Genomic DNA, 21,365 nt, shown 5'->3' on the forward strand with positions numbered 1-21,365 from the left:
CTTTATTAACTGATACAGATTTCTTTAATGCGTTATGAAACAGTTGTAATGTGTATATGTTGGGATTTTGGAGGAAAAAACCATCCATCTTCATCTTGGAAGAAGCAATGACTACCTACCTCATAAAAATCAACATAAAAATTTTATATCAGTGATAAAACAGGGCACAGAAGAATGCTAGATGGTCTGAATAGCAACTGCCTACCCTAAGTCTGCTGGGAGTTAGATTTGAAAGGACTTTAAGTCTTACATATTGAATTTCTGGGTTTCCTCTGATATAAATTGGTCTTGTCTCTAAAACCTAAAGTCAAAGCCTGATTGTATGAACTCACTGTATAACTAATGGCAGAAAATCCTAACCCAAAGGTAAAGGGTTTTAAAATATCTGTTATTTAACTTTTCAACCTGAAAGACAAGCTTCAGAAAAGCTGTGGAAAATAACCAAACTGTGGAAAATAATAATTTTAAATTATTTAAACTGTTATGAGTAACTATAACCTCTGACATTTGGCATGACATGAAATCCAGAAGCCTTTATTATGTTGAATGCTAGCTGGAAGACACAGTTGTGCATAGCCAATAAAGCCCGAGGAAGAGCTGAATTAACAGCCATGTAGGCAGACACTAGGCTCAGTAATCAAATTTCTCATATTTTTTCTGGACTGCTAGATGGGGAGGGAAGAATAAATAAGATACTTTCTGCTTTCCAATTGACTGGTTACTGATACCCAATGCCATATGAGGTTGTGTGGAGTTTTCCGTAGAGCGAGCCCCATAGGACAGAACAGACAATACACAGTTCAGTTCTGTCATTCATCTCGTGCATCAATATTTGTGAGGACATTGAGGGAAATGATGAGGCATCCAATCCCCATCCTGTCCTCTGCTGGCAACACTATAACGATGACACCCATAGCTGTGTGTAATTGTTATTCCTCTGCATTCCTGTGTCTTGCTGATGTTCTGGCTGGTGTTGGGTATTTGACTGTATTTCTGCTTGAAGTAAAACCTAAAAGGAATAAATCTAGAGAAACCTTGAATCCTGAAATCTTCCAAAGAGAATTGTTGCCTAAAGTCCACTTTAATGTGTTAAATTTTGCACATGGCGTTCACATTGGGTATAATTTGCATATAGTTGACTTAAAAATCCACTGCTGCACTTGATAGCATGTAGTATTTGGAAATGGCTGCTTTCTCTGCCAGGATGCCATGCTGGGTGTGCTAGCACCCTGGGTCTTTTTAGAAATTCATGTTGTTAAATGGTACCTTGATATACAATGTAATTTGAGTGGAAGATGTTCTACAATTTGAAAATCATATGCCAGCATCCTGTTTGATATCATAGGATTCTTTTCACTAGGAGTTGCTATAATTTTTTAGTTATTTTTAATATTATTATTACATACTTAAACACACTTGTGATTTATAAAAATGTTTTTAATCATCTGCAGTCTTCTGTTCTTGTCAACTGTTTTGGTTGCTGCCATTGCTGTCGTAATATTGATTAACAAAATGTAGCTAAGTCTCACTAATGTAATATTGGAATTTTCCTTTCCTTTCATAATTGATAATTGCAGAGTTATGATTTTCTCATTTATCTTTGCAAGAGAATAAATGTTTACTGCAGTTAGATGATTGACTTCTACCTGAAAGTTTTGTTTCATCTCCATTGTGAAAATATTTTCTGCAGTTTATCTCTCTATTAAGAGCTGATTTAACGCAGCTTTCCTAAAATTAAAAAAAAAAAAAAAAAAAAGCTCTTCAAAGCTCAATTTGACCTATCAGTTAAGCAAGTGGATGGTCTACTTTATAGATTTATTTTCTAAAAAGCAGGCAACGTGGAAATTCTGCAATAATTTGATAACTTAGAAAGCACACGATACCAAAGAGCGCAAATTTCTGAAATGTGGGAGAAGTAGGAAATTGTTTTTAATGCTTTCCCAGCCCTCTTTTTTGCCAACTACCATATTAATTGACCTTATAACTCTTTTAGAAACATCATAGTAAGAAAAGGTTGAATGACTAGATTTTAAATGTGTACTTCCAGACTTTTTAAATCCATATGATCTGCTTTACTGATCTGGGGACTTTGTTATACAGTTACTTTTACTTTTTTTCTCATCATGGTATAGTAGTTTAAGCAGATTATTTCTTCATTCACTAAGTCATTCTTATGATGAAGATACACACTCAGAAAGGATTATTTCCTTGGTTTTGTTGTTACAGGGGTATATGTTGAAGCTATTTTGGTCACTTTAATGATACATTTCCAGATGTTACATTTCAAAGTTTAATTTTAATTTCAAATTTCCAGACTTATTCCATGTTGTATGGTTTTCCATTCTCCTATTTTTAACTCCTGAAGTTATCCCTTAGAATATATTAGGGGCTTTACTGATGAGAATGTATCTCTGGATCTGAGATGGCTTCTGGGGAAGATAAACACCTGGGTAGTTTAACCACAGTAGCAATGGTCTTGAGCATTTGCAAGATCTGGGGAGGCTTGTGCCAGAAGTTTTCAGATAACTTGCACTGCATGAAGGGGTTTGGAATACCTTCATAGCTCACATGCCCAGATCCCACTCAGTTTGTTCTCAGGGGCAGGTTTTAGACTGACACTTAAGTAAGTGAAGTATTTGTAGGGCACTTTGCGTCTAGTTTCCCAGTAGTCAGTGGGGATATGGTCAGTGCAACCAGTGGAGTCTGGAGAACAGTTTTACAGTCTAGTCACTTGGATAGCTTGCAAGATTGCATTGAGGAAACTTTGCCTAAATGTAAGCATCTCTTGCTCTTTGAGACTCCGCAAAAAGTCAGAGATACCTGTACGGAGCTCGCAACTGTGATGCGTGGGAATGAACTGCAGGAGCACTGCACGCTCTGCAGTGACAGGTGAAGGGCAGGCAGGATATTTTTGGGCACTAGATGCCTGTATGTGAATTGGCTCCACTGACGTATTGACTCCTTCCATTGAATATAATCGGAACTCAGGCTCTGAGTTCCCACATGGAGACACATGGTATCGTGATCTCAGACTGACTCCCATATCCATATGTCCCCAAATCCTAGTTTGGTTATTAGGTATGATGTATGATTCTTTCTCTTCAACCCCAACCTGTATTTTTAAAATTAAAATTCATTCCATGAGTGAATTTTCCTACAGCCTGATCAGGTGTCACTGGGAGATTTGCAACTGGGCCACCAAAAATGGTACAGAAGGTGGCAAAAGCAATCTGTATTAGTTTTTGGGCAGTTTCTATTATCTTGTCTCCAACACTGACAACTTGACTATGTGCATCCCAAGACTGATTAGGAGATGCTGTTGGTTTTGACATGTACAAATGAATAAAGTGTTGCTTAAGTATTTATTTCTTTCTCTTTCAGTTATTGTAATGGTTGTATGTTAGATCCAGACTGTGGTCTCTGCTACAAATTGAATAAATCAAGTGTTGTTGAGTCCTCATGCATTCCTGTTGATAAAGATTCTACAATGAAAGCAGCTTGGGGCAGGTATGTCACTTCAAGATTTTCTGGTCTTGTGCTGTACTGATGGTGTATTTTATGCTATTGAGAATGCTTTTGCTTAAAAAGTTACTCTTGGGATGTTCTGAAAGACAAAAATAACTTGGTGTTGTCAAAAATGGGTGATTACATTGTAACAACTGTTATAAATAAAAGCTTTGACCCTGATGTGTGCAGCCAGTTTGGTGTAGTCTGCCACTTATAAGTATGGCAGAAGTGCACTAGCAATTAGGAAAATTACTTTTTCTTGATGTCTTCATTCATTTGAGGTGGCATACTCCCTAGGTATACACTTAAAGCCCTCTGAATTAATTTTCTTTTTAAATGCTTTAATTAAACTACACTTTTAATATTGGCCTACTAAAGAAACTGAGTTGCTCAGCTCAATAATCTAAAATGATAAAAATGTGAAAAGTTCAAATTGTCAAAAGCATGGTTTGTGGCCACAGATTTCTGTGTTCCTGTGCTTAAAAATGGTGTCATGCCATACGTTGCACTTGGGGTGTAAAAATGTGTGCATTCATAGATAAGTCCCAATGCAACTTCAAAATACATCACACCTCTTTTTCTTAAGCAGCACAAAGATTCCCTGTGAAGTCACAGCAATCTTCAAGTTTTCTGAAGTATTGACTGTTCTTAAGGAATGGCTTTATGAGTTGGAACAACATCAAGTAAAGGCTTTATCAATACTTTAATAATGATTAGGGCTTGTATTAGAGTTTAGAATGGTTCAGTGCCACAAGGGAATTATATAATTACTGCTGATAAAACCTTCACGCCATAATTCATCTATGCCACCCACATGCCATAAACATACTTGGGAAATAGGCAAAGGTTCATGTGGTTTGGGCTTTCTTATTTATTTATTTTTTTAACTTTCATGTGTATTTCTCAGAAGTTAAAACCAAGTGCCTTAGTGGCAGTAAGTCTTATTGGACAGAGGTTGGAAGGTACGAAAACATCTACCAATTGTAGAATCATTAATTTAAAATTATTCTAAAATTGCCTTCCTTTTGATTTCAGTACTATTAGAATGTTATGCCTAGTAGTTCATTCCGGATGCAGAAGAGGGTAGTTTATATTCTTTGTAATCCTAATTTAAAAGCACTGTGATCATTTTGGGGCTATTACTGTTATTAAAAAGTAACTGTGAAAATGAAAAAATCTCATCCGTCTTGCTTGTTCTGTGGCTGTCTTCAATGGCACGTTATACAACATACCTTGCATATTACTTAGTATCCTGATGTGCTCTGCAGTATTTGGACTCTCATGTGTAAGGTAACAGATCTCTATTGCAAGTCAACGTTCATTTCATATAGGCTGTTGTTTTAAGTAGCATGTCTGTAGTTAGCAAAATGGTACTAGCATGCAGGAAGACTAAATGGGAACATAAACTTGTTATGCATAGTTGATAGGTAAAATCAAACTTTATTTATTAAGCAGTGTTATTGTATAACGTAGTAAATGTGGGCATCGGTAATCCTTTTATATTCATGATTCACTCTCACTAACACTCCTTGCTGTACAGAGTATTGGAGCAAATTAGATAGGAAAGAAGAAATACTTCCTTTCCATATTGCAAAATACAGTATTCCCATATTGTACAATAATTCCATAGCATAAGGACTCTGTTCAAAATCTTTCAAGAGAAAATGAAGCCATTTAAAATTTGTTATATTGGTAGTCACTAGAGTGGAAGTCCTGCCTTAAGATGGAAAACCAATAAAATATCCAAATTTCTTTTACCAAAGATTGTATGTTCATCCCTATTTCTAGTGTTTCTTTCATTAATTTCTAATCTCGTCTCCACCTGGTCTGTGTAATCAGGCAGTTTTCTAAAAGCCATTCCCTCAAGCTGTGAAATGTCAGGTGGCACCCTCTGTGCATTCCAAGCCCTGTGGAACAGGCAAGCATTTCACCTCCTCACAGATATGTCTATTTCTGCTTAGTGGTCCAGAGGGAATCCCCATAGATTTTGGCTTCCAAGGGTTCACATTCACGTAACCTCCCCAACTCTGCTTCCTCAAATCCTGAGTCTGCTTTACAGCAAAATCAGTCCCACAAAGCCATAGGATTTCCCTGCCAAGTGAGAAGATTGCTGCAGTGAAAATGGTGTGGTTACATCCCCAGTTGTGTCTCAGAGCAGCAGGAGTCATCTTTATCTTTCTGGCAGCATGGGGAGAACAAGTGCCTGAGACAAACTAACAGCACTGGTGAAGAAATTACATCTGCTGACGCTTGAAATTGCAGCCCTTACTTTGTCACAAGCTAGACATACAGTGGCAGTTATTTTAAAAATACATGACATTTTTATGATCAGAAACTGGTTTAATAATTCGAAAGATGATTTTGTGATCTATGGACAGCTGATAACCATAATTATCACATGCAGCCTCTTTGTAACTCCTGTGTATTCTGATGGCTTCATGCCATCTAGTATTGGCTGAATGAGTTTAAATGGCTTAAAACATCCAGAGTTACACTGGCCTCATATGGCCAATTTATTTTGCCATTAATTTTGCTCAGGAGAGAAGGAAGACCCGACCTATTTGTTTGGGATTTGTTGGACCTCAGTTTGCCTGAGCATTAGCAAAAGCAGCAGCTCTGACTATCCTGCCTGATGCAGGAGGTTCAGAGAAACGGCTTCTGCTGGACTTGGATTGACAGTGCTGTGCAGAGCATTTCACTGCTGCTGCGATCACATTTTGTTTATGATTTTCCTGCTGGAACGCTGGGAGCTGCAGCCATGGAGAGGTGCCTATGGTCACATCATATGATGTGTGTGCAGCCACATAGCTCTGCAGCTGTCTTAACCCCAACTGTCCTGACATTCACTCAGGGGCTTATCTATTCCTGATATGTAACATACTAGCAAGGTGAGAGGTGCTTAGAGGCACCAACAGAGAAGGCCGTGTCATATATTTTTTTAAAGCTCTCTGCAGCTGCACAAGCTGACATAGAAAACCCTCCTGTTTATATATTTATAGCTTTGCACTGTTCTTCAGTTAGTCCCAAGGTACTTCAATAACGCTGACATAACAGGCAATGTTTTGACTGTTATCATAAAATACTGTAAGGTATTTTTATTTGCAGGAAGTTTCCCCAGTGCCAGCCTGGTGTACTAGATACCACCTCTATGTTTATTGTTAATCATATTTATTCGGTTACGGTGTGTTCTACATTGAGAAGTTCTGGGGAGGGGAGGGAAGAGAGCAGAGATTTCAGTCTCCTGTGGCTGCCAGCAAGGCTGTTTATGTTGCTGTGGTTGTCATAGAAACATAGGGAGACAATTAGAGCATCCAAATGTTTTTCAAGAAGAATATAGCATTTTGGTCCTTTTGAATATAAGGGAACTCAGTGGCCAGCAGTGGACCTGGGGGAGGGAGACCGCATAAGAATAAATCTGACCAAGTCCAAATCAGGCCTTGAAGCAGCATGGGTAATGTGCAACAGGTGCACTTGTAAGATCATACATAGAAGACAAAGAATAGAGATTTATTTTTTATTATTTAATCAGTTACATAAGCCTGACTGGTATTGGAATAACACAGAGAGGAGCATCTTGCCCAGGGCACCAGCAGAGTCACGTGCTGTGCTGCCCTTGATATTACTGAACCCGTTAACAAAACAACTGTTGACATGCAAACCTTGCTGCCTCCAGCTCTGCCCAGGGACATATAAAGGATGGTTTCAAGACAGTGAGCAAGAATATTCTTAAATTATTCACTTTGTAATAAAAGAAGAAGAGCTGTGTCTTCTCTCTCTGTGTGGTCTGAGGGTTCTGTGTTGGGACTCTGTTCTCCAAGATTTAGGGAAGTTTTGCATTTAGCAGTAGCACAGAAGGGCTTGCAGTGCTGTTCTCTTCATGAACATCGAATTATAAAATCCCCACAATGTTGATAAAAAGCATTATCTCACTTTTACAGATGGGGATGCAATGGGAAAGTTCCAATATGAAGCTCAGGTGGCATGACAGAGGTCAGGAGCAGAGTCAGTCTCAGCCAGGACTGAATGTGGAGGTGATTGCTTTCAGTTCTGTGCTTTCAGAGCACAAACCGAAATCTAGTTTTTCCCCACAATTACAATTACTCCCAGAGTACTCTTGGAAACCTTGAAACTTCTGTCCATGTAATTGCAATAACCCTAAAGGCCAGCCAACAATGCTTTAGAAGTAACTTTAAGTTGCATTAATATTCTTACAGTTGAAAGAATAACCATGCAAGGAAAGGAGCTACTAATAGTGCCTTGACATGACATTAACCTTGACATGAGTATGTTGTCAAGACCACAGCAGGCCCACAACTGTGAGCTAAAAGGCTCTCATGAGTGACTCTGAGCAATCTCCCTCTGGAGAGAAAGATGTTGACTTTATACAGTAAACAAAATATGAAGAAATAACAACATCATCTGCAGATCAGAGAAAAGCCTAGAAGCCATCCTGTCCACAAAACTAGCTGGCAGGACTCCACAGTCCCTGAAGGAGGATGACTGGGAACAGAAATCTATAAAGGGAGAGGAGCTGAGTGATTTGCTTTCTTCAGCCATTTTTATTAACTTCATTAGAGGAACATCACCCTGCCACGGGAGTTTAATGCTTCATGGAGAATCCAGCTTTCGTCAATATAAAGCATTCAGTGCAAAGGCGAGTGCAAGAAGAGCTCTGCGTTTGGGAAGCTCTTCATTTTCCTCTGGCCAGTGCTCTCCTGAGCTCCTTCGTTCCATGTAAAATTAATGGCATGTTTACAGATGCTCGGTAATGCTGCTGTGTGTCGCTCTGTGCCTGTTGCTCCTATCTGTTGGTTTACTGAGGAGTTTAACTGTATCTTGGAAATTTTTTCTGGGGTAAAGTGGGTTTAAATTACCTGGGCAATGTGAGAAAGCAGGTCAGGCAGGCAGACAAACCCTCGTTCCCAGCTTCAGGAGAGTTTCCACCGCAGGAATGAGCCTAACGACCTTGGCATTCAAGCCTGGATGCTAATTAGATTCCAGTGGTTAAAAAAAAAAGGGGGGGGGGGGGTAGTTCATTAGCTGGATTCTCAGGCAACAGCCTGGTTTACGTCCAATGGGGGACATGCCAGTGTCTGTCACAGCCTCAGGAGTATTCTGGGGAGCTTTACATTCATACAGAGCTGCCTGTTGTCTAATGCATAGCAGATGAGACTGTTAAAATGATTAGAATACTTTTTCTTTGTAGCAACGTTAGATTTTTCTAGAAATGTCAGGTTCCTTTTGCTGCTTGTAAATACAGACAGACATAAATAAGTTCATTACGCTTGTTTTGCTAGTCACTGTCTTATAAAGATGCTTTTGCAATGTGACAAGTACATTTGTAAAAGTTGCTGTGACTGCTTTACTAATGCAAAAAAAAATGTATGTGCGTATTCACACATTTAAAGACTGAGAATCTATTTTCAGTACCTCATGGGGAATGGGTATATAGACCTTTCCTGTTACCACGGGAAGGCTAGCACCAGAGCAGCCTTCCAGGAGTGAAGTACTCCTCTGTCCACAGGTAGACATTGCTTGTTTTGTCATGCAGGAAGTATGGGTAGAAGGTTTTACTGCCGAAATGATGATTTGAAATCTTTCTACACCACCCTGCATTGAAAAGTGCTGCTTAATTCAACAGCAATTAGAGGAGAAACTAGTATTTCTCTTACTAAGTCTTCAGATCAATAGATGAAGATTATACATAGGATTATGGTTCTCACATTAGTAGAAAGGTAGTAGAGGGAGTAAATGATTCAGGAAAGTAGCAGGATCTACAAAATATTTACATCTGCATGTATATTGGCAGCACTCAGAAGAGCTGCAGTTATAACCAGTAACCTCAGAGAAATTTCTTTCTGGACAATATGCTAAATGTTTACTGAACTGAAATATTCATCACTTCAGTAGGAACCAGAATATAAAATCCCCCCCTCTCCTCTCTGAGATCATTTAGGAAAGGAAACTAAAATATATGCAGTTTCAAGTAGAATTGAATTCTGATTATCTTCACCATTACCAGTAAGTATGGAAACCTGGAGTAGCAGGGTGGCAGGACGGAATTCTATTTGTCCTGTTTGATTAGGAGTATGTACTTCAGCATAATAGTATCTAATACATGTTAGTGAGGTGTGCGAAAACAGAAATGAAAAAAAGATCTGAAAGCGATTACAGTCTTTGTCAGCCTAAAATCTAAGGCACAAGGTCTTTTCTGGGGGGAGGATGCTAGAGAGTGTAGTCACAATCTAATGGTTACATATACTGGTATGACTCTGGAGACCTAGGGAGGTAGGAGAAGAACTTAAGAAATATGGTATGCATATTTTAATGCCATCTCTGCTAACTGGTAAGAACAAATAGGAAGAATAGAATGATAAACTGATGCAGAATATTCTGTCCTCAATCGTGTTATTGTATGATGTGTATGTGTTAGGGTGATGCAAGAGTAGGAAGCAAAATAAGTGCAATTTTAATGTTCTGATCCTTTCAGCCACTCTTCCTGCTGCTGAAATCTTTGAGACATCACGTTTTTAAGTTCCTTCAAAAGGACATTATTTCATGGTGGGCCTGATTACCATATTTTTAAATGCTTAAAAAGATCTTACGGTTAAATCTATATATGTACTTAAATAATTTAAATTGAGGGTGGAATTTTGTTGTAACTTTAACAGAAGCTATAGTATCTTCATTATTTTTTTTTTTAATGTTCAAGGGGGGGAAAACATTTTTTATTATTTTATTTTTGACTGAATCTAATACCTGAACAATTATGGTCCTTCGTATATTCTATCTGCATTTTAGGTTTAAAATAATGAGCAGAGCAACATGATAATCTAAACTGAAACGATTTACATTCCTTTAGGGTAATTACTTAGGAATTACTATTAATAGCTCTAACTCATTGAATCTATTCAACCAGTGGCAAATTCTGGATGCTTGAAAGGAAGGGCAAAATATACTCTTAGTCAGTCCTGTTATGAAGTGAATGTATGCTGACTCTGGAAATGTTTAGTTTATATGCTGAAGACAAACTTTATTTGTTGAGACACCCAGCACAAAATGGGATTTTAAAGCAGGACTGGTTAGTTTGAAACATCTTTTGTACATTTGTTCTCTACCTGTTCATTTGTATTGCACTTTGCTGCTGAATACTGCTTCCAGATCTTACTCTAAGTTACTGTTTAAAAGGCATTCTGGTAGAGAATGAGGAAGAGACAGATGCTGACAGCTATTTGGGTTACTTGTTGTGACAACTATTTCAGATGCTATAGCATTGAGGTAACTGGAATAGAAAAGCAAAAGTGGCTTGTGAGCTAAAACATTCCCAAATGCTGGTTTGTGTCAGGAAAAACTGTGTTATTTAAATGGAAAAAGTTGGTGCTCTTCACCACTTAAAAGTGGTCCAAGGAAGAAAGGAGATGCTGTGGTGTTTAAAATCTGAATTTACATCCTGTTGAAGGAGCAAGCTTTCTGCTCATTTCAGTCATTCTCTGGTCAGCTGAGATGGGACTAGAAGGAAAATACTAATTTCCCATTTAAAAAGCATGTTTGCTCCTAGTTGACAAAGGAGATAGATAGGAAAGTGAAGGAAAAAAATGCCGACATGTATGAGAGAATTGGCAGTCTCTTGTCAGTGTGCTTAGAGTATGTGGATAATTCCTGCAGCTTTTCTGTCTCTCTTATGAAACGTACATTGGAGAAGAGAGTCATTTATTACCCATAGGAGCCTGCTGCTAATGAGCTTCTTCAGCTGCTCATCTTTTTAGGGACAGATTGAAAGATGTCCACGCCTCACCGGGGGGTTCCCCGGGGCAGTGTCGCAGCAGGGCAGAGCACGGCCCCGGCACGCTCCTCGGCCAAGGGAATTGGTGCAAGGGGCAGAGGAGTCTGCTTCACCAGAGAGCATGAGCGTGCAGGGAGCTACTGCTGGGAGAGAGCTGGGGATTTCCCCTTCTGCCTTGGAGCCAAAGCAGAAGGAACTGACTCATATTTGGGAGCATGTGGATTTTTCTTCTGAGGGGAGTATTTCCGATACTTGTTTTTCATGTGTGTTTCGTTATTGACTCTGAAGTTCAGAGTTAAATAAAAATCCTCAGTCAAAATTGTCTCAGCAGATTCCTTTAGGTTTTTACCCTCTGAAATGGATTTACTAAACTGACATTTCCTCTGTTTTGCGGGTGGAAAATATTTTTGAAAGATGCGTGTGGTTGAGGATTTTTATTGATAAAGAACTTCCAGCAGGGTCGAACCTAGTCCTCCTTACAGCAGCTTGTACCTTTAACAGCATCCCTTATCCAAATCTTAGACACCTTTATTCCATAACAAGTAACTCTTCAATAATCGCATCATCTGATTGAGTAACTTTGTGATATCTTTTCTTCTTAAAAGGATGATGTTTTCAGAGGTTGTTTTTTTTTTTTTCTTTCGAGGGAAAATAAACTAACACATTTCTGCATTAGGACTGTTGAATAATTCAATATGTTTGATGAGTTTAATTCATATAAATTATTGTATGTCCTGTCTGCATGTGTGGTTCATTTCCTTGAGAATGGAGGCAGTAACATCAATCCCTCACTGGCACAAGATGGGCTGGAATTATGGATTCATTTGATTTAAAGTTGTGAGCTTATTTTAACTGGGCTCATTGGTTAGTACAGGCTAGGAGATGGGCAGTCTGTTAGATGGCAGGTCGTACTTCGGAACAGCAGCTCTTTGGGCATTTTTTCTTGCTTGTAGGATGTATATATTTTCTTTTTTCCTGTGGCTTTCCACAGCTGTCACTTTAGCTTTGCACAGATGATAATGAGACGAGTTTGAGGTTCTGCATGACTATTTAGTTCTTCAGACCTGTGATTCAGATGATGTATGTTCCCATTTAGCATATTTTCTTGGTAAAATAACTATTGTTAAAAAGCACTTATTTATGTAAAGTTCTTTTAAGTTGTCAGAGGCCATGGAAAATAGATGATTACTTTGATTTCTGTTGAGTTCTTCTACTGCCAGATCCAAAACTTTGAGTTTCATCTAACAATGAAGACTTTGGTATACAATGTTTATAAATGTCATAAACTAGAGATAGTGTAAACACTTACCATTTCTGTGTTTTATAAAATTCCTTAGATTTGGCATAGGTATTGCACCTGCATGCACAAATCAAAGCAGAGCGACACTCTTATGTTAAGTGCTCACTCTCACAAATCAGGCGTGAAATAATTGTCTTGTTTAAAGTGGTCTTAGAGTATTATTTAAATCTCCTTGGGGCTCCATTTTCGGTTACAACATTAATGATTTCCAGTGAATTTTAGGGTTGACAGTGGAGGAATCATTCTTTTGATAGCTTTGTTGGTTGATTTAATTCAGAGCCTCCCCAGTCCAGCGTGTGTGGGCAGGGTTATGGTGCTTCATTCTCCCTCTGAAGTACCAGTTTCTCTGAGCTTTTTAGGGCAGAACTATTGCCACCTACTGGAATCAGGGAAAAGCTCCTTTTTAAAAACACTCTTTCATGATCTATTTAAAACAATGAATGCAATTAAATTTTAGTCTTGGTAGATTTCAGTTGTAATGGCAGAAAGATAGTTGCTGGCAATAGTTAAAATGTAATATTTGTGTCTAAATTTCTGTTACAGAAATTGAATGTAACAGTTCAGTACTTCAGATGGAAGGTTAAGTTGGCCAAAAGGTTACTGTTAGAACTATTAAAATATAAACTTTATATGTATGTCAATAACTAGACATTAAATAGAGCAGGGAAGCGCTAAAAAAAAGGTATGCTAATACATATAATATTGATCTATATTTTAAAGTCCTTACAGGTTTTTTTGTCTCAGGTTCAACAAAAAAAGCAAATTCGGAAAACTATTTTTACCCACACACACTTTCCTTTTGATTTCAGTGGAAATTTCAGAAGGATAAATATTTTGTACTCTCTTCACTTCCCATTGAAATATGTGGTTGATTGTGATTTTAAGGTTTTAATAGCTCTATGGAAAATTGTTTCTGCACAGCAACAGTTTGGCAGACTCTGTAAGGCTCAGGGACTGCTGCGTGGTATAAGCAATAAATGAACTAGCTTTAAAATCTCAGCAGTGTGCCTGCAGCAGCAGAGCCTGATGCAGGCTGCCCGCCAGGCGCTCTGCTTGCAGGGCAGGCAGCCTTTCAGGGGCTTCGGGACTGGAACTTGGCATATAAGTTATTTGGATGATGAATTGAATCAGTAATGCTCACCATTGAGTGCCACATCTGGTAACTTGTTATAATTGTGTCAGCATGTCCCATCCGTGTTTTGAGTTTGGGGTTTGGGTGGGATTTGCTTTGTTTTTCTAAACTGAACTATAAAATCTTGCCATTCTCTACTAAATTCATATACCACGTTTCAACATGAAAGTATATTTTTTACAATACCTTTGTACATCTAAAACTTTGTGGTAATTAAAAGCAATACATTTTTTTTCTGTTTCTTTATTGTTTTCTGGAGTGTTTGGAAGTATTCAGAAAAACAAGATTGTAACACTGAAATAGAACCCATTTCATTTGGAGATTGAACTCCCAGTGAATATTTCTGCTAAGTTACCTTCATGCTGAGTTACAACAACCACCTTGCTTGCTTTGTCTTTGGTCTTTTTTGACCGTGGGCTTAGAATTACTTTTGGCAATTGTAACTCAAGTGATGCTTTTAAGATGCTGATGACATTCCTTTGATAATACTATTGACACATGGTGAACAGCACAAGCATCAATAAAGGTTACTTGTAAGTGCAAGTAAGAATAAGAAGTCTGGATAGAATTTGTTTTACTCAACTTCAGATATCAAAAATTTTGACCTTGCGCTGTCTTACAGTTCCTTGACTGATGGAGTAAAAGATGCTGTTCCTTATTGTTCCTTATTCGCAGCTGGCCTTTGCCTGTGTTTTATAGAATAGACTTTGTTATGTCATGCCAGCAATTCTTGCATGCTGTTCTGTTAATAATACTTATATTAATATTAAAATACTAATACTTGTTATTATTGTGCCCTACACTCAGCCCTTTCCACCAGTATTCATTGGGGCTATCTGTCATCATATACCATAGGGAAGAGGTGTCTCCTGAGAGAACTGATACTTCTACAGTGAATGGGCAGCTGGTTGATATTTCTGTTGTAACCAAAAGAAATTTAGAAATGCTAATTATTAAGAAAATTAAATGTAAAATCAGGTGGAAAAAACAAATGAGATTAAACATTAGGTAGAGATTTATTTTATAGTAAACTTGCTTGAAATTCTAAAATGCTGCATTTGACAACATAATCTTCATACCAGTTTGTTTCAGTAATTTAATTATTAAGTATTCATGCAGCAAGGAGATACAATCAGAAAGACTAAATGCTTTAGATCTGGAAACAGAAGCTAGAAATTCTCCAATTCGATTACCCCAGTTCTGTCAGTAATTTGGTTGAAGCCTGGTGTTCTGCCCACAAGCTCTCAAACATGTCAGAGCAGGGATGACCCAGAACTTCCACACAAAAATGCCAGGAACAGCAGAACCGCTCCAGTTCAGGGAAAGACTGGGAGCGCTGAGCTACAAAGAGGGGTTTGCACACAACTGAAATATTTAATATGCCAGTCTATCACAGATGCTAAATGCCAGTCTGTCTTTAACAAAAAATACTTGAGAGTCCTACATTTGTGAGCATTTTTGTCCTGAAAGAGCTCAAACAGAATGAAGCCTGCCTGCCTGCAGGCACCTGTGAGTGATAGTGACCAAATCTGTCTGGTTTTTGATGGAAAGCATTGTGTGGCACAGGTTAGCTCCAGGAGCCCCCCGGGGTGACTGGTAGCCACCTTCCAGTTAACGCTTACCACTGAGATCCCCCAAAGGTTTGTCCGTCAGAAGAAATGGCTGAATCATTAATGAGCGCTCCCTCCTTTCAGAGAAATAAGGGGAGCCGGCAATGACTGGATGAAGGCATGAGGGTGTGTGCATGCTCATTGCTGAAGCTGGTTGTTCCAAAAGTGAACTGTTTCTGTATAACCACAGAAAAGCCACTAAACAAACTTTAAAGCACATTCTGGGGTCACAGGGAGTCCACGAGTCTTTCTCAACCCTGATGGCTGCCGGGAGGGAAATAATAGCTCATTCTGTTTCCAGAATGCCTCTGCGCTACCTTTTTACTGGTTTTCATGTGGAAATAGGTTTGTGCTCGTGTTGTTTAAAATTTGTGAAATGGCATCTATTTCACAAGCAATTAAATATTCCCAGATGCCATTTCTTGTGATGGCTTGCCGTGTGCCTGTGCCCATGCTGCGGCACGAGATGTTTCTTTTCAGTTCGTGCTTGATTGCTGTGAATGGGATTGAAGGGAGGATTTGCGGCAGTCGCCAGGGTGGTGGTAGCAATAATTCTCATTCCACTGACTGCTGTACATGCAAGTCATGTCACTGAGCCACAGCCCTAACACACACATCACATCTCCATCCAGACCTGCACACAAATACGTGGTGCTTTAGGTGTTATAGTGGGTCTTGCCCTCTACCACATCATGGTGTTTTTTCCACTCCGTCTGGTAGAATGCAGTATTTTGCTTCTATTTCTTGATACTACTGTAGTACTAAAATATGTGTTGTTCATGACAAAGGCTTCAGAACGTTGGGCAGTATCACCTCCATCGTATTTACCCAAATTTCTAAATACTATTTGCTGATTTGCATCTCAGTGAAGTGCTTTGAGAGTCGATGATACTTGAAAGAAAGAATTAGTGAAAACTATAGCATTGAACTGATTGAAATCTTTCAGTATGAGAATTAGGACCGAACTAACTATGTCTCTTACTGGATCGTGCTTTTTGTGAGGATTGGCTTAGACTTTTTTAAATACAGCAGTGGAATCTGGGAGGCTTTAACAGTTGCTGATGGCACTCTGCTGGAGCCCACCTCTGTGTTTATAAAGTGGTTGGAGTTCTCATGCACGTCAGTAGTTTGTAAGCTGCAAGAAACAGTAAAATCTGTCTTAAAAAGAGGAACAAAAGAGGTAAAAGATTTAGGGTTCGTAAAGTTGTTCAAGGACCTGAACAAACAAGGTTTGCCGAGAGGTGAAATTTCAGTGGACCAGCAGGCAAAACCTCTTGTAGAGCGCAAACGTTAGCCACAGAATATGCCTGTCAATAAAAGGGATAAACCCAAGGTTTATATGCATACTAAGAATATTTCACTAGGGACTGGTAGATAGTTTAGTGCTTGTGAACCACTCTGTGGTTATTTTTATTTTTTTGAGCTCAAAGTTTGTATTCTACAAATTAAAAAATAGGAAAAATTACTGAGGGCCTTGGTCTTTAAAGTACACAGATATAAGTTGTCTGTAAACCATTGGAGTACATCCTTGAGAGGGGGAAAAAGGGCAGAAATCTTAAATTGCCTGCTGTTGCCTTCTGAGCCTTACCTGAAACAGTGCACTCTTTCATTGCTGCTTTTTCATACTCTTGTTAGCTGTGTATAAATACACAGAATAATCTTTAAAGTTGCAAAAATATATTCATGTGTCTTCTCATGAAAACATTTAGCAGATGTGGGCTTTGCTTCTCCTTTAACGTTACCTTGCCGTAACTTCCACCTTGTATGATGTCTAGTTCCAGTGAAGTTTTCTCTGATATTTTGGGAAAATATTTTCTGCAACTAAATATCAACGTATCAAGCTAATCAGTGAGTCATACTTTAAATTGAGAAAAAGCTTTTCAGAATATATATTAAAAAACAAAAACCTCTGTCTTTACAAAAAAAAGTATCTTTAAACTGTTTACGCAGTTTTATGAAGATTCTATCCAGAAATAATTACCAGATTGTACTCTTGTTTATTTATCGTATAACTGGTATTTCATTCTCCATCTTAGAATTCTCACTCACTGCTGTGGGTGTCACTGAATTTTACAGTTTCAAACCTTAAAGTAGTCTTCTGGGTATACATAATAAACCCATTTTTGTCATGGCTTCTTAACTTGAGAATACCGCATCTAATTTTTATAGCTATGATTTCAACCTGTGAACCCCTTAGCTGGGTGTTAACCAAGTCGTCTTCTGCCTGCTGTTTGTTGAGTATAGTCTTAGACTTGGATATAAATGGATATAGATTGGATCTCTGTGCACTCAGTTTGTGTAGTAATATATTTAGATGTTTGAAGTTTTTATTGGAATTATTTTTATAAGATGCTCATTTTCTTTAAATATATAAATAAATATTTTACATAATCCTTTTCTAGAAAACAATGCAAAAAGATTTTCTTTAACAAAAACAAACTAAAAAATTTATGATCTTTCTATTCCTTTCTTTTTGTCTCTTGGGGGGTTTTTTTGTTGAAAATTGGGGCAATTTTGAGGTTTTTCACAAAAAAAAGAAAGAAAGAAGCCATATTCCTTCTTTTTTTTTTCCTCAGCTGAACAGCTAATTTTCTACCTGAAAGTGTCCAATGATAAAAGCAAACAAAAATTACCATATTTTGAAACTGTGATCTATTGTCTAATGATTAAAGTAGTTAAAATGGTCATAGGTAGAAATGCATGAAGGACAGTGATATTCAGCTAAGAAGCATATTCTCAAAACTAATTAAGATTTTGCATTTTGATCAGGTTTTAATTTGAATTCTACCCATTAAAATTCTATTTGTATGACTGCTAGTAATTTGTTAAGTGAGCAGATGATTATTTTTCATAGTTGTATGACCTCTCAAAAGTTTCTGTGTTATTAATATAATATTTGGATTATTTATGATTTGGTCATTATTATGAAATCATAAAATTTGATTATTGCTAGTTAATTTTAATTTGTACTGGGGTAAACCAAGTGTGTCCAGTCAGGATCAGAATTAAGACTAGGATAGGGCACTCTGTAGAGCACAGAAGCATCAGATGTTTCCTGATACTCTTATTACCATCCGATACTTTGGAAGAGTAGGAAGAAGCATGGGAAGAAAAATAAGTCAATCTGTGTGTGGTGTGATTAAGGTAATTCTATGTCCTATAATGAAAAACAGGTATGTGCTTATTTCTGCTCCCAGTTTTTAAGTGTGCTGTAGCTGGGACTGCTGTACACATGTACCTAATGGGTGCTGTCAGCTTTTGTGAAATCTCAGACGGTTGGGCTTTAACACTAGGTATAAATGTTATTCTACCGTTTCCTGGTTTGAGTCCATTTCTCAAGCTAAGGAGAGCGTGAAAGATGATGAGAGAAGCTTGTCGGACAGTGTTCTGCTAGTAGCAGAGATTTGTCTCTGTCTCTCTCTCCTCCTTGTAGATACGATGAAAAATGAAGCTTGAAAAACTTGTGGTGTGACAGCAGAGTGGGAAATTGTAGCCAAGGCCTGGAGGTGGCGAGCAGGATTTGGAAGGCACCAATATAGGATAAAAGAAGTCTAATGGAGTAGCAGGCTGAACTTTGAGAGGACAGGAATAGGATACAGCAATATGAAGGAGAACCTTCAGTCCAGAAACAAATCCAAAACTGAACATTTTTCATCGGGAGATCAATTTTTTCTAATCACACAAAAGCTGCTTGCTCAGATCCACGGCTAACAAATGTCCGAACTGGCACTGTCAGACAGCTGAGCTTCTTCCTTTGGCAAGAGATGCAGCAACTGTGTTGTCCACCCCTCAGAATCCACTAATATGTGATTACAAAAATACTGAAACATCCAGAACGGCAAACAGTTAAGAACCCCTTTGATGTGATTAATATTGGAAAACTATTTGTCATGGGGAAAAAATTGCTCCTGTTTTCAATCATTTGGTAGTCTGTTGCTTAGTCTATTCAGATTGAATAACAGCTCCAGCACTCTATTTATTGGGCGAATTCAGATGCAGTTGCAAAGCTGAAATTTGTCAGTTTGGGAAAATGCAAGTGTTTGAATTCAAACTCTCTAAAGATTTTTAGATAAATAAATAATAATATAAAAAAAATTATGTTCATCTGTGACCAGGTGGCTGGGAGCAGAGGTAAATCAAAACAGCATACTAAGTCTCATGCAGGTGTGTGTTCTGACATGACTGAGCATCACAGAAGCATAGAATCATTTAGGTTGGAAAAGACCCTTAAGATCATCTAGTCCAACTAGATGTAAGCCTAGCACTGCCAAGTCCACTGCTAAACCATGTCCCTAAGTGTCACATCTACACGTCTTTTAAACACCTCCAGGGATGGTGACTCAACCACTTCCCTGGGCAGCCTGTTCCAGTGCTTGACAACCCTTTCAGTAACGAAATTTTTCATAACATCCAATGTAAACCTCCCCGGCACAACTTGAGGCTGTTCCCTCTTGTCCTATTGCCTGTTACTTGGGAAAAGAGACCAGCACCCACCTGGCTACATCCTTCTTTCGGGTAGTTGTAGAGAGCGATAAGGTCTCCCCTCAGCCTCCTCTTCTCCAGACTAAACAACCCCAGTTCCCTCAGCCACTCCTCATAAGACTTGTGCTCCAGACCCTTCACCCGCTTCGTTGCCCTTCTCTGGACACACTCCAGCACCTCAATGTCTTTCCTGTAGTGAGGGGCCCAAAACTGGACACAGTATTCAAGGTGCAGCCTCACCAGTGCTGAGTACAGGGGGACGACCACTTCCCTGCTCCTCCTGCCCACACTGCTTCTGATCCAAGCCAGGATGCCCTTGGCCTTCTTGGCCACCTGGGCACACTGCTGGCTCGTATTCAGCCGGCTGTTGACCAACACCCCCAGGTCCTTTTCTGCCGGGCAGCTTTCCAGCCACTCTTCCCCAAGCCTGTAGCATTGGGGTTGTTGTGACCTAAGTGCGGGACCCGGCACTTGGCCTTGTTCAACCTCATACAACTGGCCTCGGCCCGTTGACCCAGCCTGTCCAGATCCCTCTGTAGACCCTTCCTACCCTTGAGCAGATCAACCCTCCCTCCCAACTTGGTATCGTCTGCAAACTTACCAAGGGTGCACTTGATCCCCTCGTCCAGATCATTGATAAAGATATTAAAGAACTGACCTCAGTACTGAGCCCTGTGGAACACCACTTGTGACCAACCACAAACTGGATTTAACTCCATTCACCACAGCTCTTGGGACCCGGCCATCCAGCCAGTTTTTTACTCAGTGAGAGTACACCTGTCCAAGCATGACAGAAGGCAGTTATGTCTTAGAGATAGGTATTTCTATGAAGTAATTATTTCAGTAAGGTCTTCTGCTTGGGTAAATGAAATACTAAGTAATTTTTTAATTTGATAGTGTGTATGACCTGTAGTGAAATATTCCTTGTGATTGATTTTAGGAGATTTTAGCAGTCTGTAGAGTCTCTGTTTCTTTTGTTAGAAAGAAGATAAAAGAGGCATCAGAAGATAATAGCCGGTAAGGGAAAATATGCTCAGTGTGAATAATTGACAGTTATTTCTATATATGTTACATGCTGCCTTCAAGCACATCTGTAAGAAATGCTGATTTAAACGTAAAACTTTATTAGAAATTCAGTTCTTACCCTATAGCACACAATAAAGAAGGCATCTCTAAAATCTTTGGCTCTGTAATGGGCAAAGCAACCAAGCTTCTGGGTTTGGGTGTTTTTTTAATTTTTCTTTGAATATGTGCTTTCAGTTTCCCAGATGCAGAGTACGAAGTGCCAGTCATTCAGCTTGAGGAGAATAATTTTCCTTTTGGTATTGTTCTAGCCCTAGTAGCTGCAACTAAACTTACTTGGCATGGAAGGCATTGCATAGAGAAAGGAACTGGCTTTGTCTCTTTAGTTTAACATTTTTTGAAATATTTTGGACAGCAGCAATTGCTATAGCTGTTATCCATTCAAGTGCCCTGGTTTCTGTTCTTTGTGCTGGATATCACCCACAGCTCTATAGGTGTAATGGATAGATCTTATACCAGGAGGCCTCA

The 21,365-nt window shown here is 38.8% G+C and overlaps 1 protein-coding gene across 2 annotated transcripts in view; it reads left to right on the forward strand.

The window, feature by feature from the left end:
• The window catches only part of SLC2A13 (solute carrier family 2 member 13), a 166,399-nt gene that overhangs the window by 131,561 nt on the left and 13,473 nt on the right, over positions 1 to 21,365 (forward strand). For both annotated transcript variants that reach the window (XM_030014611.2, XM_030014610.2), the window contains exon 7: positions 3,382 to 3,507. In XM_030014611.2, coding sequence (XP_029870471.1) covers positions 3,382 to 3,507 — 126 coding nt within the window. The remainder of the gene's footprint in view (positions 1 to 3,381; positions 3,508 to 21,365) is intronic.

This window comes from Aquila chrysaetos, chromosome 5, assembly GCF_900496995.4.
Source record: "Aquila chrysaetos chrysaetos chromosome 5, bAquChr1.4, whole genome shotgun sequence".
NCBI classification, from domain to species: Eukaryota; Metazoa; Chordata; class Aves; order Accipitriformes; family Accipitridae; genus Aquila; species Aquila chrysaetos.